Below are 16,169 nucleotides of genomic sequence, written 5' to 3' on the forward strand. Positions count from 1 at the left end.
AAAGTCCAAGTCAAAATACCTAATCTTTATGCTTTATTTAAAATACTTCTTTATTATTTACTTATTTATTTATTTTGAGTATGTACAAGCAGGGGAGACGGATGAGAGAGAGAGAATATGAATCTTAAGCAGTCGCATGCTCAACATGGAGCCTGACGGGGGATGCAGTCCCATGACTGTGAGATCATGACCTGAGCCAAAATCAGGAGTTGGACTTTTTAAAGTATCACAGTTTGCTAATTAGAAAAATAACCCAAGAACTTTTGTTCTGTTAGAAAATATCTATAACTTCTGGGGTGCCTGGGTGACTCAGTCGGTTGGGTGGCTGACTTTGGCTCAGGTCATGATCTCGGGGTTCGTCGGTTCGAGTCCCACGTCGGACTCTGTGCTGACAGCTAGCTCAGAGCCTGGAGCCTGTTTCATATTCTGTGTCTCCCTCTTTCTCCGACCCTCCCCTGCTCATGCTGTCTTTCTCTCTCTCTCAGAAATAAGTAAAACGTTAAAAAAATTTTTTTAAAGAAAATATCTATAACTTCACCTCCAGGATGACTACTGTTAGCATTTCACTAGATCTCCTTTGGGAAAAATATAGGCAAATTTATTTTAGTTATTTATTTTTGAGAGAGAACATAAGCAGGGGAGGAGCAGAGAGGTGGGGGGAGAGAGAATCTGTTAGCACTGTTAGCACAGAGCGTTATGCGGGGCTCGAACTCACAAACCATGAGATCATGGCCTGAACTGAAGTCAAGACACAGAGGCTCAGGGGCGCCTGGGTGGCTTAGTCGGTTAAGCGTCTTTAGCTTAGGTCATGATCTCGCAGTTCATGGGTTCGAGCCCCGCGTCGGGCTCTGTGCTGACTGCCAGCTCAGAGCCTGGAGCCTGTTTCAGAGACTGTGACTCCCTCTCTCTCTGACCTTCCCCGGCTCACGCTCTCTCTCTCTCTCTCTCTCTCCTAGAAATAAATAAAAAACATTAAAAAAAAAAAAAGAGAGAGACACAGAGGCTCAACTGACTGAACCACCCAGGGGTCCCCAGCCCCAACTAGATATTTTCCCTCACTCCCCAGCACCCACACAGTAGGATCAGAACACTTTCTCAGATCGAGTTAAAAGTGTTTATGAGCCCAGATGAGCCCCAGTGCTGCTGCCTGGGCTGGTGCATGACAGGAACGCAGCCAGCCCAGCTCTCCAAGCTCCCAGACTGCGGGGCAGACTGCAGGGCCTTGGGAGACAGAGGAGAGGGGGACACGAGAGCAACAGGACCTGGAGGTCCTTCGGCACATTGAGAAATGGCTCCAGCACCTCAGCTGGCCGTATATCAGTGTGTCCTGCCCCCTCCCTCACAACAGAATGCTCAGTATGACAAATCCCACTATCCTCTCACTGCTGTTCATGAGGTTCTGCTAGGTGCTGATACTGAGACCTGTTTTGTGATTGGAGGATAATGGAAAACACCAGTTAATAAAGGTCACTAGAAAATACGAATTGGTTTTTAAAAATCAGCAAAGGCCATGAAGTCAGCGGGCCTCCCTGAACAAGGCACTTGATGGTCATGACTTCAGGGGCACTGTCCCCCAGCACCCTCTTCAGGAGCCTCACTTTTCCTTCTCTGTAAGACCACAGAGTCACCTACTCCTGGAATAAAGAGGATAATGACCCGAAAATAAGTATAACAGTGCTTTCCAGTTTCACAGTGAGAGTAATGATTTATATTCCATTTCTGTCACAGACATGTTTTGAAGTCCTATTGCAAGATCCTATGCAAACTGCAAAAGAAAAAGCCCCACAGCTCCATCACCAGCGGACACCCTCGTGTGCTCCTCTGCTGACCGCATTCTGTTAGATGAGTGATTGCATTTCGTCACTGTCACGTCAGATCAGGAGTTCCAAGAACATAACTGAAATCTGCAGGCCTGCTGCGGGGCACACGAAAACCAGTTCTGCTCCCCAGAAGTGCTCTCAGGAGCCCAAGAACCTCCTGGCATTGGACCTGGCCGCCGCCTCGTCTCAGTAGCCTCTTGCGGGGGCAGCAAGAGACACAGGCTCTAATCTTCTGGTGTCAGGGCAGGGATGGCAGGTGACTCATAACAATTTGAGGATTGGAGAGAAGTGGCCCAGGACTGGTTACCTAGTAAACACAGTAGCCACTGGGCACAGAGGGCAGCCGAGCACTGAGAAAAAATGGATAAGCAACTAAGGAACTGAATTTGTTTTTGTATTTAATTTTAATATACACACTCATACAGGTAGTAGCTACCATTTTGGACAATCAGGTGTAGATCATACAAAAATAGAACAGTGTTCCATTTAAAACCTTACTTAGAAATGTGGCTGAGAAGCACGTAGCATGACTGGTAGCCCCTGAGGGCTGGGGACACGGTCCTGGAATTTTGCGTATCAAAAGTTCTTACACTTTGGGGCGCCTGGGTGGCTCAGCCGGTTAAGCATCCGACTTCAGCTCAGGTCATGATCTCACGGTTTGTGGGTTCAAGCCCCGTATTGGGCTCTGTGCTGATGGCTAGCTCAGAGCCTGGAGCCTGTTTCAGATTTTGTATCTCCCTCTCTCTCTGACCCTCCCCTGTTCATGCTCGCTCTCGCTCGCTCGCTCTCTCTCTCAGAAATAAATAAAACATTAAAAAAAAAATTTTTTTTTAAGTTCTTACACCCAACCCGGCTGGTAATTTATTTTTCCTAAACTAAAATTTTTAAACCAGCTGATGATGTTGGGGAAAGGTATGTTCTCTCTCAGCCAAATGCTGGGATCCATGGCAGCTGGCAAAGCACCTTAATCCTTTTATACTTACTTTTTATATACATCCGTTAATGTCAATTACATGTAGTCTTAAACACCAGGATTCTTAAGCTTAAGTACACTAAACACCCAATCCTGGAAGCTGCCTACTATTCAGGAAGAGAATGTTCCTGAACCTACCAACCCACAATTCTGTGACTACCCTGTGATGTTCTGAGATACCGACTTCTCCCTGAGGGGCTCAGGGGAGCAGTCCCTGGGACTGAAGCTAGAGGGCCTTCCTGATGGCCACGGCCTCTGTTGTTCATTGCACAGGGCTGTTAAATAATCAGAGAACCAGGCTTCAGAGAACTGTTGAAAACTAAGCTCTCCTCCACATACTCTTGCTTCTCAAAGTCAGCGTTTACTGCCCTGTACAAGCCAGAAGTGCTGTGTGACAGGGGGGCCCCTGAGCGTGGCTTTTTTTCTTTTCTTTCTTTTTTTTTGCATTTAATTCTCCACAGGGGATGCCTTGGTTACCCAGGGCAGTTGGCTCTTCCCTGTCTGGCCTTCAGTGTCCCCAATTTAGGAATAAAGGGGTTGAACTAGTTCAGAGGTTGTGATTCATGAGATCAGTCCGGCCCATGCTGAGGATTGGCATTAGATGTTAACTTTTAAAACAAGCATCAGGATGGGGCTCCTGGGTGGCTCAGTCATTTGAGAGTCCAATTTCAGCTCCGGTCACGATCTCCTGGCTTGTGAGTTCAAGCCCCAAGTCAGGCTCTGTGCTGACAGCTCAGAGCCTGGAGCTGCTTCAGATTCTGTGTTTCTCTCTCTCTGCCCATCCCCGCTCACATGCTGTCTCTCAAAAATATTTTTAAAAAATTAAAACAAGCATCAGGGCTACCTGTGTTGCAGGTAAGAGCTGACTTCCAGCAGCTTCAGACAGGAAGAAACTATCTGATCGAAGCAGCAGCCTAGAGAGGGTTGGTATACCAAGGCTGCCCTCAGGGCTCTCTCATCAATCACCCTGTCTTCTGTGGATGTGGGCTCATGTCACTAAATAGTGAGCAGAGAGCAGAGGGCACCCCCTCAGCATTCTCACTGGGCCACGGAAGTCCCTGTCTCATCTGAGTATCTGCCTACCGCCAGGAGATGGACTGTATGAGGTGGTCTTATGCTAACCTGGACCCATCATAAGCTAGGACCAAGCAGTCCCCTTCAAGGTACGTGGGCATGTGGAGAACATCCAAGCAGAAATCTAGATAGTGGGAATGGGGAGGTGGATGGACACCATGTGGCAGCAAGTGCCCACTCAAGGTGGATTTGAGTGTCGTTTGCCAGGGGAATCAAGAGTGCCCCACCCTGTCTGTTCCTGCTGAGTCATAATTAGCTGGTTATGGGTTATCTTGCTGTCCAGGCCTGAGGCCTTCACTGCCCTTACTGTCTCATAGATAATCTGTTCTGCACTCCTAATGACATGCCTAGCCCCTAGTGGTGCCTGGTTTTGTCACTTGATCACCTCCTGTCATGTTGAGTACACTCCAGAACATGTAGCTGGCTGTACCTATGAGGCCATGGGTGCTGGCCTTGGTGACTGACGTCTGTGGAAAAGTGCAGGATACATACTGCTGGCTCAGAGCAAGGCCCACCGTGTGTGGAAGGAGTTTTTCTGCCAGGTGGCTGCGGGATCTTGAGGAGCTCAGCTCCCCAGACCTGCTGTAACATGTGCTGTGTGCCTTGCACCGTGTGCACAGAGAAGGTGGCTCATGGCCTGCCGAGGCCCAGCAGCCTGTGCAGAGGGGCCCTGGGCCAGCTGGAGGTGCATCAAAACAGGTACGGTCCAGGGACACAGGACCAAGAAAGGAGACTTTGCTGTTCCTGTAGGACAAAGCAGCATTTGGCAGATGTTGGAAGAGGGAAAGACAAGATTGGGGAACACAGAGGCCAGGAGACTCTGAACCCCATGACCCAGCCCCAGGGAGGCTGTGGAGGGACAGGCTCAGTTGGAGCTTTTAGAGACAGCAGACAGGATGGACAGACGGGCTTGTGGCATTGGCCAGCGCAAGGGACGGGGCTGTGTGGTCAGCTTTGAGGGGAGATTCTGCAGACGCTTCTGAGCCTTCCTAACGGACTGAATGAGGGCAATGCCACAGGGCCTGGGGGTGCCCTTCACTGGCAGGAAAGAGAACACAGGAGGGGTGGATTTGGGGGCAGTGGGCTCAGTGGAAGTGTGTTAAAGAGAGGAGAAACCTGAGAATGGCCTGTTATTTTTAAAAGCAAATACCATATACAGAAAAATGCAGGACTTTTCACAAAGCAGCTACATATAACCAGCACCAGATCAAGACCTCATCAGAACCCCACCCCCCATACACACACACACAGCGCTGCCCCTTCTCACAATCCAGATGCCCCAACTTCAGACACTGTGATGGCACATCTGAGCTGGCCCTCAGAGGAACCGAACCACGCAGCTAGGTCTCCCGTGGTGTCCCATTGCTGTGTGGCATTCACTGGACAAAGGCTGTTGTCCCTTCTGTTGATAGATGTTGAGGCTGGCCCATCAGGACTGCTCTGAGTGTCCTGCTGGGTGTCTTGGTGCCCACATGCATGTGTGTAGGTTGACCAGGGTGCGTGTGGGGTACATACCACACCAGGACACGGGTTTGCCCTGGCACTAAATGGCTTCACGCGGTCTTCGGTTACCCTCAACCTTCCTTCTTCATGGCAGGAGTCGTCACTTGTCATTTTAGGATCGACTGTGTTGCATCTATGCCACCATTTTTGTTTCTCTCAAATGTCTGGGCCAAGTACTCGGATAGCACAGCCTGTCAAAATGTGGCTAAACTTGTTTTAAAGTTCATTTGAGTCAAGGGCACCCAGCTGGCTCAGTCGGTAGAGCATGTGACACTTTATCTCAGAGTTGTGAGTTTGAGCCCCACGTTGGGTATAGAGATTACTTAAGTAAACTTTCAAGTTCAATTGGGTCAGTTGGGACTCAGGAGGCCCCGGGAACAAGCCCCAAAGTTTTCCCTCTGAGGTCGGCTTGCAGGTGCTCCGGGAGGGTTTTGTTTCTGGTTTCCAGCTCAGGGTGCACAGAGCTTTCCTCAGACTTGAGGATGTACCTGGCAGGGACACGGTGTTCTGCCCCTGGGAAAGGCAGCAAGAAGGTGGATTCCAGCGAGACTACCAAGGAGCACGAGGGCTGAGTGTGCCTCTGGGGTCAAGTGCAAGATGGGCAGAGGCCACACCTGGCTGAGCAGGAAGTGTGCTTCCCAGGCCGGGCGGGAGGACCCTGGAGGCCTCTTCCCAGCGTGAGCTGACGCCTCCATGCTCGGGCTGTCTGCTCTAGGTGGTGTGGTACGCTGTTTGTGGCCAGCGGTCCGAGCACACATGCCGTTGCAGGGCAGGCATCCTGGTGCTTTTTTAGTAGGTCATAAATTAGCCTGTGCCCATCACAGAATAGGAGCGCTGCCCCCACAGATGACTTACTCTGAGGCCTGCTGGGGAAGCTCAACACGCCTAGTAAGAAGAAATTGTTTTGCAGCCATTTAAAGCCCTACTAGAATATGCTGAGCAGGGCAGCCGCTTTGTGCATCTGTGATGAAAAGTAGACACTGAGGGGCACCTGGGTAGCTCAGTCAGTGGAGCATCCGACTCAGGTCATGATCCCAGGGTCGTGGGATGGGGAGCCCTATGTTGGGGCTAAGGGCAGGAGTCCGCTTGGGATTCTCTCCCCCCCCCACTCTGTCCCTCTCCCCCACTCTCCTCTCTCTAAAATAAAATAAATTACAAAAAAAAAAAGTAGACACTGAATCAAGGCACAAGGCTGACCAGGGTTGCCTTCAGATGCTTGGGGCTTCCCATTAGGATGACCTTGGTCACCTGCTGGTCTCAAAGTTCAAAGCATGCTCAGAGGTCCTCAGAGGCACAGAGACAGCAGGCACAGGTCTGAAGTAGCCCCAGTGCCCACCGCCTCTCTTCTGCTTTGAGAAATCTGTGTCCAGAACTAAGAGGAGCCATGCAGAAAGTCTTGACCTGGGCTTTGGCCTCCAAGTATGGCCTTCATCCCCAGGCTGGCAACTGGAAGTGAGAGGAGCTATCCTTCAATGTTCAGAGGCCCATATGCCCCGAGGCCACTGGGAATCCTGGGAACTTTCAGGAGTCGCTAGGTCTGGTCTACTGGCCTGTTGTTCAGACGGTATTACACTGCCCTCTCCTGGGCAGCCATCTGAGAATTAGCCCCACAAGCTTGGGCCAATGATTTTTTTCAAACAGCCAGAGCAGATTTAAAGCAAATTCTTAAAGCCTTCTAGCTTTATAAAATGAACGGAAGGCACACACACCCCTGGTTCCTGGCTACATTGGGAGAACCCCAAGTCCACAGGCTCTGGTAGTTCCTGAAGGCAAAGACAGTGTTGGTATCCTGTCATCTTATCTTCTGGAACTTCCCACCAGATCTCCGGCTAGCCCTTGACACATCTGTGGTCACCAAAACCCAACAAGGTTTTGTTTTTGCTTACTGTTCATCATGGCCTCATTCAGGATTGGGCTCCCAAAACACCAGCTGTAGGCACTGTGGTCCCCCAAGGCCTGAGACATGCCAGCACTTGGGAGGGGCCCTCACTGTCCTTGGTTTTCTGTTCTTACCCTTATTCCTTAAGTGACTTTAGATGTTGAGACGTTGGTCTCAGGTGGGCTTACGTGTATCAACCATAAATTGTCCCTTGCACTTTAGGGACTAATGGCTTTACCTTTAGGTCTCATTGAAAATGTCCCAGTTTATGACCCTTCGTCTTTATCTTCCTCACAGAATGACACCAATGGGACAGCAAAGCCGCCTTTTCTCAGGTATGTTGAACTTTGTCTCTGGGGATCTTGGTCGCTGCACAGCCCTCAGGCCTGTGGGGTCCAAGGAGAGGTGACCACCTTGTTCTCCTCACAGCACAGGAGGCTCTGCCCAGGCTCTGTCACAGATCCTCAGGGGAGACCTCCCAGCCATATTGCGTTTGGCACCTTAATCCAGACCCCGTCCTAGTGGCCCTCTCGCGTAACCCCTCCCACACAGGGCCACAGAGAGGTGGGCTCTCCCATTACAGCGTCTACAGCTCTGGAGAGTTCTGTGATGGGTGGGCATGGGTGCACAGAGAGAACGGCCACCGTGAAACATTTGTTTAGAAAATGTCCCAAGCTTTACAGAGAAGCCTTCTAACGTCACAAAGCAAGGACAGTAATAGCTCTTCCAAAACCAGACTCCTGTCTTGTAGTATATGCCTGCAGACACGGGTTTTCCTCTCCCCGCAGTGGAGAAAACCCTTTTGCGACTGTGAAACTCCGGCCGACGGTGACAAACGACCGCTCTGCACCTATCATTCGATGAAGAGCAGGCTGGGAGCTCCAGTCCCTATGATGTTAAGTTCTCACTTGCAAAATGATATGTGTTGTTTGGTGTGCGCTTAACTTTGCAAAGCTTCGCCAAAGGGTGCCTGATTTTAAATGTATTCTACTTGAGCAAATCGACGCATTTCCTCAATTTAACATAGTTGGGTTGATACATTTCTGTCTTTAAGAAAATAGTTTAGTGACCAACTCAATCATGAAAATATTTTCTTCCCATTCTGGTCATCAGAAGACTATAAATTTGGTTCTAATCCTTACTGTATAATTTTTTAAATATTCTGTGATTATTTTTTTAACAGCCAGAATGAGGGATAGTCTGTGCTTTCATGACGAGCTTTCTGCACCAAATGAGAGCACACTTTTATCTTAAAAAGCATGTGCTCTTACCTAGCATTATAACATTTATCTAAAGGAAAGGTATAAATTGCATCTTAGCATGCATATCATAATTTTAATATAAATTATGAGAATATTCTATAAAATTTAATTTTTTAACTTAAAAATTTTTAATTTTTGTTTAATCACATGTAGAGCTACCTAAGATGGAGACATCCCGAAGTTTCCCTTGATTTAGACATAGCTATAGAGCACAGAGAGGCTTGGCCTGTCCCTGTCACAGCCATGTTTAGTACTTGAATAATCCCAAGAGCTACTGAGTTTGGTAGTTCAGACTCACCAACTGGATTCACCAACGAAAACACACCAGGCCGAGCTGCAGGTGATGGGCGTCACGCACGCGTGTAAGGACCCTGCATGTGCAGACCCAGGGTGTTCTCGCTAAGCTAGTTGACCAAAGCTGCCTCCGTCGCTAGTGTACTCTGAAACCTCTTGGAGGCCAAGTTTCTCCACTTCTGAATCAGGTGTGTGTATACACACCCACCCAGCGCATACAAGGCCACGTGCCTTAGTGGCTGGGATGTGAAGTTCTGCGTTTCAGCTGAGACCTGCCATTGTCCCCACAGAACCTGGAGTGTCCCGTAAGAGGGAACTCTGAGTGGGTGGCTGAGCTGATCTCTGGCTGCCGGGGATCAGGCCCTATCCTGGAGGGGTGCAGGGTCAGGCCTCACACCCAGGCCATTCACTGTGTGCAGGAAAAGAGGGCCTTGTTGGTCACAGCTCCTTTGGTCTCGCTGTAACTATCAACGTTTTTCTAGAAGCTTGAAACTGCTTATGGTCAAATGCTGGTCAAATGGTCACACTGGTAAACCAGTGTGAGTGCGTGCCACTTCTCGTTCTTCGTCCTGTCCTGGCCAGGTTGGCTAACCAGACAATGTCCCCAGGAGCTGGGGAGTCAGACCCGTGTGAGGGCCAAGGCAGCTGAGCGGTCAGCAGGCAGTACAGCTGTCTTGAGAAAGGCTGCTCCAGCCAGGGAAGAAAACGCTGATTTCGTGAAGTGGCCCCACCACTCCTCTCGCTGAGTAAGAGGGGGCTCACGGAAGCCCAGTGTTTTCAGCGGTGGGGGGAGTAAAGATACAACCTCAGTGTGTTATGGGGGTGCGGGCCCTGGCCTCCAGAGCGCCACTCCTCTGGGATCCTTTGGCTTCCTTACAGAGATGAATAGGTGTGGTCTGCAGGCCCACCTCCCTCCCCCCTCAGTTCTGCACCTTCACAGAATGGGCCCCGGTGGGCACCCACCTGCCTTACAGGGGAGGGGGGGGGCTTGCCTCAGGCCCGGCACAGAGGTGCATTATCTGTAATGTCCAGGTATTCTGTTTTGTTATAAAAATAAAACTTTGCAAAGCATGTTCTCTTGAGCAGTGAATGCCTACAGAGGAATAGATGGAGATCTGCCATGAGGGACGGTGTTGAAGCCAGGCACTGGGCATATGACTCTAGTCTGGTCACAACAAATTTCCAACATCTGCACGAGTTAATTTATATAAGTGGCAGTGTGCACACACCGAATAGGTAGAACCAGGTCAACAATGGTATGAATCTCATTTATTTAAAACCGTATTTCTCACCTTTCTCAAATTGAAGACTGCAAAAAATAAAAGCAGTGCTGTATTGAGTTGTCATTCACCCCAAAGCAGTGCGCCGTGACCCCTGCGCCCAACGAAACCATGAAGCCGCAGCCCACGCGCACGCCGTCTATCCCGCCTCACTTTACAAAACAGTCCTGGAAGCTTAATCAAATAAAGCTACTGTACACGACATTTACATTAGAAAAAGACAGCTGGATGTAGGAAAGCCAGGTGTGTTCCCTTTAAGTGAAGTTTGCTCCACAATTGGGGCATCTTCGCTTCCTCAAGGCAAAACAGCAGATGAACCCAAACGGGAACAAGATGATCGCCAGGAAGATGCCCAGGAAGGTGAAGGAGTCCTCCAGAACCCCGACTCTGCAGAGAGAACACGGGGGGCACTCATGTTAGGGTCCCTGGCAGGGCCCCAGGCCAGACCCAGTTCTGGACCCACCCCACACTCTGGCACAAGAAGGGACGGAGACCATGAGGACACAGGGTCCCCGGGTGCCTCACAGTGACCACATCCACAGAAGCAGCCTTCACCCCTCCAGCAACAAACCCCCGGCCTGTTGCACATGCCCGTTTGCCCAGGGGAAGGCTAGCTGCTGCTCTCAGCTGCTACATTACCTAAAGGAATTACCACTTACAAACACCAGAACGTTCAGTTGCCACATAACCTGCCGTGTTTTCTCCTCCGTCACAAAAGGAAGAACAAGAAGCAAATGCTAGTCTCTATATAAATTCTTCTATCTCTGAAAACAAGACCCAAAAAAACCAAATCATTTTAGAGTTTTTCCCCCCAGAATTGGAAAGTTTAATTCTTCTATCCCTTAGAGAGAAAATCCAAAAACTTATTAAGTTTATAATTCTGATTTGGGGGAGGGGTACAACAGATTTTAGTGAACAATTAAAATCAGCCATATTCACAATATAAGAAGGCAGCACTGAGCCTGGGTGGCTCAGTCAGTTAAGTGTCTGACTTTGGCTCAGATCATGATTCATGAGTTTGAAGCCCATGTTGGGCTCTGTGCTGACAGCTCAGAGCCTGCTTCAGATTCTGTCTCCCTCTCTGCCCCTCCCCTGCTTGTGCTGTCTCTCAAAAATAAAAACTTTTTTTTTTTTTAATTTTTAATGCTTTTTATTTATTTCTAGGAGAGAGACAGTGTGAGCAGGGGAGGGTCAGAGAGAGAGGGAGTCACAGACTGAAACAGGCTCCAGGCTCTGAGCTGGCAGTCAGCAAAGAGCCCAACGCGGGGCTCGAACCCACGAACCGCGAGATCATGACCTGAGCGAAAGTCGGACGCTTAACTGACTAAGCCACCCGGGCGCCCCTCAAAAAAAAAAACTTTTAAAAACTTAGAAAAAAAGGCTAAAAAAAAGATTGAGAAATTTAATCTTTATTCAAAAAGTTTACCTTCAATGCGCACGACACAATACCATAAGGCACCTCTGAGCTATCACCCCAATCATGAGCAACAAGTATAGGTTCGGTGATCTAAAGTCACCACTCACATTCCAGGGTCACTTTCAAAGGCTCCCAATCTGGGAAGCAAGAGCCATGTGCTTGGCTCTGACCCTGCTCCTTAGGCTACTTGTGGGAAGTTCTGGACCCAAGGCTGAATTTAAAATGAGAGCTGCAATAGCCAGCTCAGCGCTTAATGAGAACTCTGTCATGTTACGGAGAGCCAGGGAGAGCTGGTGGAAACACACTCCTCCCCAGGCAGCAGGCAGGGGAGGCCTCTAGCCTTGGCCACTGACTGCAAATCCAGGGCTTTTAATGAATAGGGCCCTTCACCTGAATTCAAGAGAACAACTATGCCAAATCGCTCAGGGCTGAGTACTGGGAAGGAAGAAAGGAGGGACTTCAGGGAAGGTGTCCAGGGGGTGACAGGAGCTGGGCAGTGACCAGGAAGACCTGACCCACTCCTTCCTGTGGCCGCCCAGCCCCTTGCCCTGGTTTTACCACAGCTGCATTGGTCTCCCCAAAGCCATGTCCTCTCTCCATGCCTCAGCCTGTCTTTGAACACCGCTAAAGATCTCTTATGCCCTTCCAGAATGTTCTAGAAGCATCTGCTTCTCATTTTGCCACCGTGTGTGCAGAGGAAGGTTCAGTTTAATACAAGCACCCAATAGAAGACTTCCTCCATCCAAAATGCCAAAGCAGCTGCTGCTGCCCCTTCTGAGGGCCTCACTGCTCCCAGCTGTGTCTACCCGCTGGGCCAGGGCTCCAGCCCACGTGCCCTATCCTGCGAAGCAGGCGGGGAATTGTGAGAAACCAGACTAGGAGGCGGCCTGGTTTTCAACTGCTTAAAGAAAAAGTCAAACTCCATGCCCACTTCCCTTCCTACCCACTCAGGAGGGGGTGCCTAAGACCTCCACATTGGACAGCATGCCCCAGCAGCACTTCCCCAGATACTGGTCCTGATACTAGTTCCCTGCTAAACTGCAGANTTTAGGGAAACTCTCCCCATCCTGGTATCACAGCACACAGCAGTTTAGGAATGGCTCTGAGAAGTCCTGCAGTAAAGCCACTTGCTGAACGGTTGTTTCAGCCGACACTTCCCCAACTGACGTGCGTGCTGACTGGTTAGACTGGACACAGACATGGCCAGATCTGACAGAAAGTTAATCAGTAGGCCCGAATTTCTCTCAACAGAGTTACCTTTTCTTAAGAATGCACAAGAGCAGGGAAGGGGCAGAGAGAGGATCCCAAGCAGTCTCTGCACTGTCAGCACAAGAGCCCAGCGTGGGGCTTGAACCCATGACCCAGGAGATCATAACCTGAGGCGAAATCAAGAGTTGAACTTGCTTAACTGATAGCCACTCAGGAGTCCCCTTTCCAAGGACTGCGAAGGTCGTCAGGTCACCACACTGTTCTCGGCCCCTCCCATGGCCTCCCTGCCCTTGAGAGTCCAGACCTCACACCTGTCCCACCTGAAAAAGCACCTGCGGCCATGCTGCCCCAGTCAGGGGTGAGGTTCCAGGGAGGCCCTGGGCCACCAGCTGTGTCCCCACACACAGGGAAACGGGACAGGCTGCCCTGGGCCGGGAACACACCCATTCTGCTCACAGTCCTAGCCTCGACTCCTGCAACTACTGATGCTAATCAAGCCACTTCCAGAGCAGCTGGAAGCGGCCGGGGTGGGGGGCGGGGCGCCTTGCACCAGTTGGCACTACCCAGGTGCCGCTGTCCTTCCTCCCGGTATCTAGCAACCTTCTGCCTGCAGCTGAGGTCCCGAGGATCACAGCAGTTCACACATTCGGTTGGTGTCCGAGGAAACAGCAGAGGGTGGAGGGCAGAGGTGAGCCGGGCCTCACAGCTGGGTCACCTGTACAGCAGAGAACTTTGCAGAGAAGCCTGCCCTCTGGCGGAGCGGAGTGTGCTTTGCCCAGTGTCCCCTCCGGGGGCCAGTGAGGACCAGAACTCCCAGGCTGAGCACCCACCTGGGCTGGACATCCCACATCATCCTGTGTCGGGATCCTAGCTGTTACGAGGCACAGCCTAGAATCCTCCATGTCTGCTCAAAGGCTCCAGATGTCCAGGAGGAGTCTGGGGCCAACGCCTGTCCTGCCATCCTCAGTGCCTTCAAGTGGGTACATGCAGGCAGTCTGCACCCCTGGCTGCTGGACGCCCCCCCCAAGCTGGGTGTAGCCCCCCATGCTGTGGGGGCGGGAGCTACCCAAGCTGCCTGGCTGGCCTGCCTCCACGAACCGCCCATCTTGGGGGCCGCTGACCTCCTGGGCAGCTTTGCCCTGCCTGCTCTTCCCAGAGTCCCCTGGGAAGGGGACAAAGCGCCAGCCAGCAGGAGCCCCCAAGCACAGGGTCAGCCTTCAAGGCACCACACTGCCGCCAGAAGAGTCTTACCCTCAATTCCAAACAGAAAGCTCTGAGACTGCTTTTTCAAAGGCTTACAGGAAACTTACCCAGCCGCCGCACATGACCTGAATGATGTGGCCACTTACGGTTGTAATTCATCCACTTAACATGAACAGTCACATCTTCCTACAAAACTATTAATGTTTTGACTTGGGGTAATACCCTAGACCTCAAAAACACTGCTGGCTTAATTTAGTTCTTAAAAATCCAGAATCATTTGAACTGAAACACACAATCTGATCTCTGAGCCATTCTTGATGCAGTGACACTCCAGGCTACAGAGCAGACCTGTCCCCGATTATGGTCCCCATGAGGCCACCATAGGAGAGAGGGGATGCCCTGTCCCAGCGGCTTTCCTGCTGGCCTCTCACAGAGAGATCCACAGGCTCTTCCTCCCTGAACGCCTCCCCCACCCCCATCCCGGAAGGGCCCCAATCAGTCCAGGACAAAGTTTCAACTCTTTCAAGAGGCTCAGAATCCAAACAGAGCCAGTTGCTCTTGCTGAGGATGGAAAGCCCCGCCCCCATTCTTGAGCAACAGGTTGTGTGCTTGGTGGGGAGGGGGGGGAGCTGGGGAAATAGGGAACTTGACCAATTCTGAAAATGCTTATTGGACTCCTGACTCTGATCCTATGGAGAGAGAAGCCGCCTGACATCTATCCAGAGCGGGCCTGCGCGACGCGCTAGATGAGCAGGATGACACAGAGGCCCTGCCCACATGGGGCTCCTGCTTCACAAGGGACAGCAGAGTGGGAGGCCCAAGCCCACGTCTCCCGGGAGGGCCCCGCGTCCAGGAGGGTGCCAGATTTCCCCATCTCCTGCTTTCCTCACAGCAGCCCCGACCAGGTNCAACTCCTCCCTACTGGAGGCAGGATGCGGCCTGGAGCTGTGCCCAGACCCGCCCTCACCTGAAGGACTAGCCTCCTCAGGAAAAGGGAGCAGGGGACTTCTTGGGGTGGGGAACAGATGCCCAAGCACTGGGCCACCCAGGTCATACCTTCCCGCTTGGCACATGTGTCCGGCCTTCTGCGGTCCTGGGGCCTCCGGCCGTTCTGAACAAGCCTGACAGCCGGGCAGCCTCCATCGGGGAGGCAGAACACGGGGTGGCGCCCAGGGGACTTCCGCTACCGGGGCCTCTGGAGGTGCCGGGGGCTCCCCGCAGTGCTCCCAGGGACTGTGCAGCCTGCCGAGTCCCGACTCACCCAGGGGCTACCTGTCCCCCAGCAGGACCATGCACGTGGGCGGGGCAGAGGCCAGATGCCGGATGGGCACACGCCCGTGGCCTGCTGTCCAGGAGGCCACAGCTATGTCACAGACCCCTTCCTCTCAGGACCCCTCCCACACTCCACCCCATGTCCCCTGTCATACCCTCACCACCTGCCTCTGCCCCCACCAGCTCTACCAGGGTCACCAGTCCCCTCACGCAGACCACCGCGGGCCATGTGCACCTTATTGCTGGCTTTGGACAGCATCTGATTCTGACAACTGTTCCTGGAGCCTGTCTCGGCTTCCAAGTCCCCACTCATTTCCAGATCTCCTTCCCCCCTCTCTGGTTACCCCAAAACTAAATACCCAAGGAGGCCCAGCCAGGGTCAGTGGGGAACCTAGGGCAGGACAGGCCCTGTATTTGCTGCTTTATGCGTGCTCTGGCCTTGACCCGTGCTGCCCCAGAGCACCTTCTCCACGGGCGACCCAGCGCAGTCCCAGGTGGACCCAATCAGGCCTGGTGTCCTGGACTCTCAGTGCTGCCACCCCACCTCCCCAGAATCGGAATCCAGGCACAGCCCACACCCCCCAGGGAGGCCCAGCTTGGGGGGGGGGGGGCTGAGCAAGACAGCACACAGTCCAAACTGGCAGGGGTAGAAAGAGCACACTCATCCTGTGGGCTCCCAAGAAGTTTTCTTGCAGCCGACTAAAAAGGGAAGACAGAGTCAGGCTGCTTAAGATGATGGCCAAGTGACACAGGCCTCTCGAGCCAAGCCTCCCCCAGAAGGAATCAGACGTGTGACTTGGGCAAATCGCTGCCAAGCTACCAGGGAGGGAAGGGGACAGAGCCTGGCGGGCTGCACGAAAAGGGAGAAAGTACAGTCACATGTCTCCCAACTCTAGACACCGTGCCCAAGGGCCACCTCTCCATCCTGCTGAAAGGAGCTGCCTCAGGGCCACACACCCACCCCCAAACCAAATGAAAGCTTC

General features: G+C 51.9%; 1 protein-coding gene across 2 annotated transcripts in view; it reads left to right on the plus strand.

Annotated features, from left to right (window-relative positions):
* The window catches only part of BAIAP2L1 (BAR/IMD domain containing adaptor protein 2 like 1), a 67,970-nt gene extending 58,094 nt beyond the window's left edge, over positions 1-9,876 (plus strand). For both annotated transcript variants that reach the window (XM_077758714.1, XM_077758715.1), the window contains exons 12-13: positions 7,547-7,584; positions 8,038-9,876. In XM_077758714.1, coding sequence (XP_077614840.1) covers positions 7,547-7,584; positions 8,038-8,113 — 114 coding nt within the window. In that variant the 3' untranslated portion in view covers positions 8,114-9,876. The remainder of the gene's footprint in view (positions 1-7,546; positions 7,585-8,037) is intronic.
* The last annotated feature ends 6,293 nt before the right edge of the window (positions 9,877-16,169 follow it).

This window comes from Crocuta crocuta, unplaced genomic scaffold (assembly GCF_008692635.1).
Source record: "Crocuta crocuta isolate KB4526 unplaced genomic scaffold, BGI_CrCroc_1.0 scaffold273, whole genome shotgun sequence".
Lineage (NCBI taxonomy): Eukaryota > Metazoa > Chordata > Mammalia > Carnivora > Hyaenidae > Crocuta > Crocuta crocuta.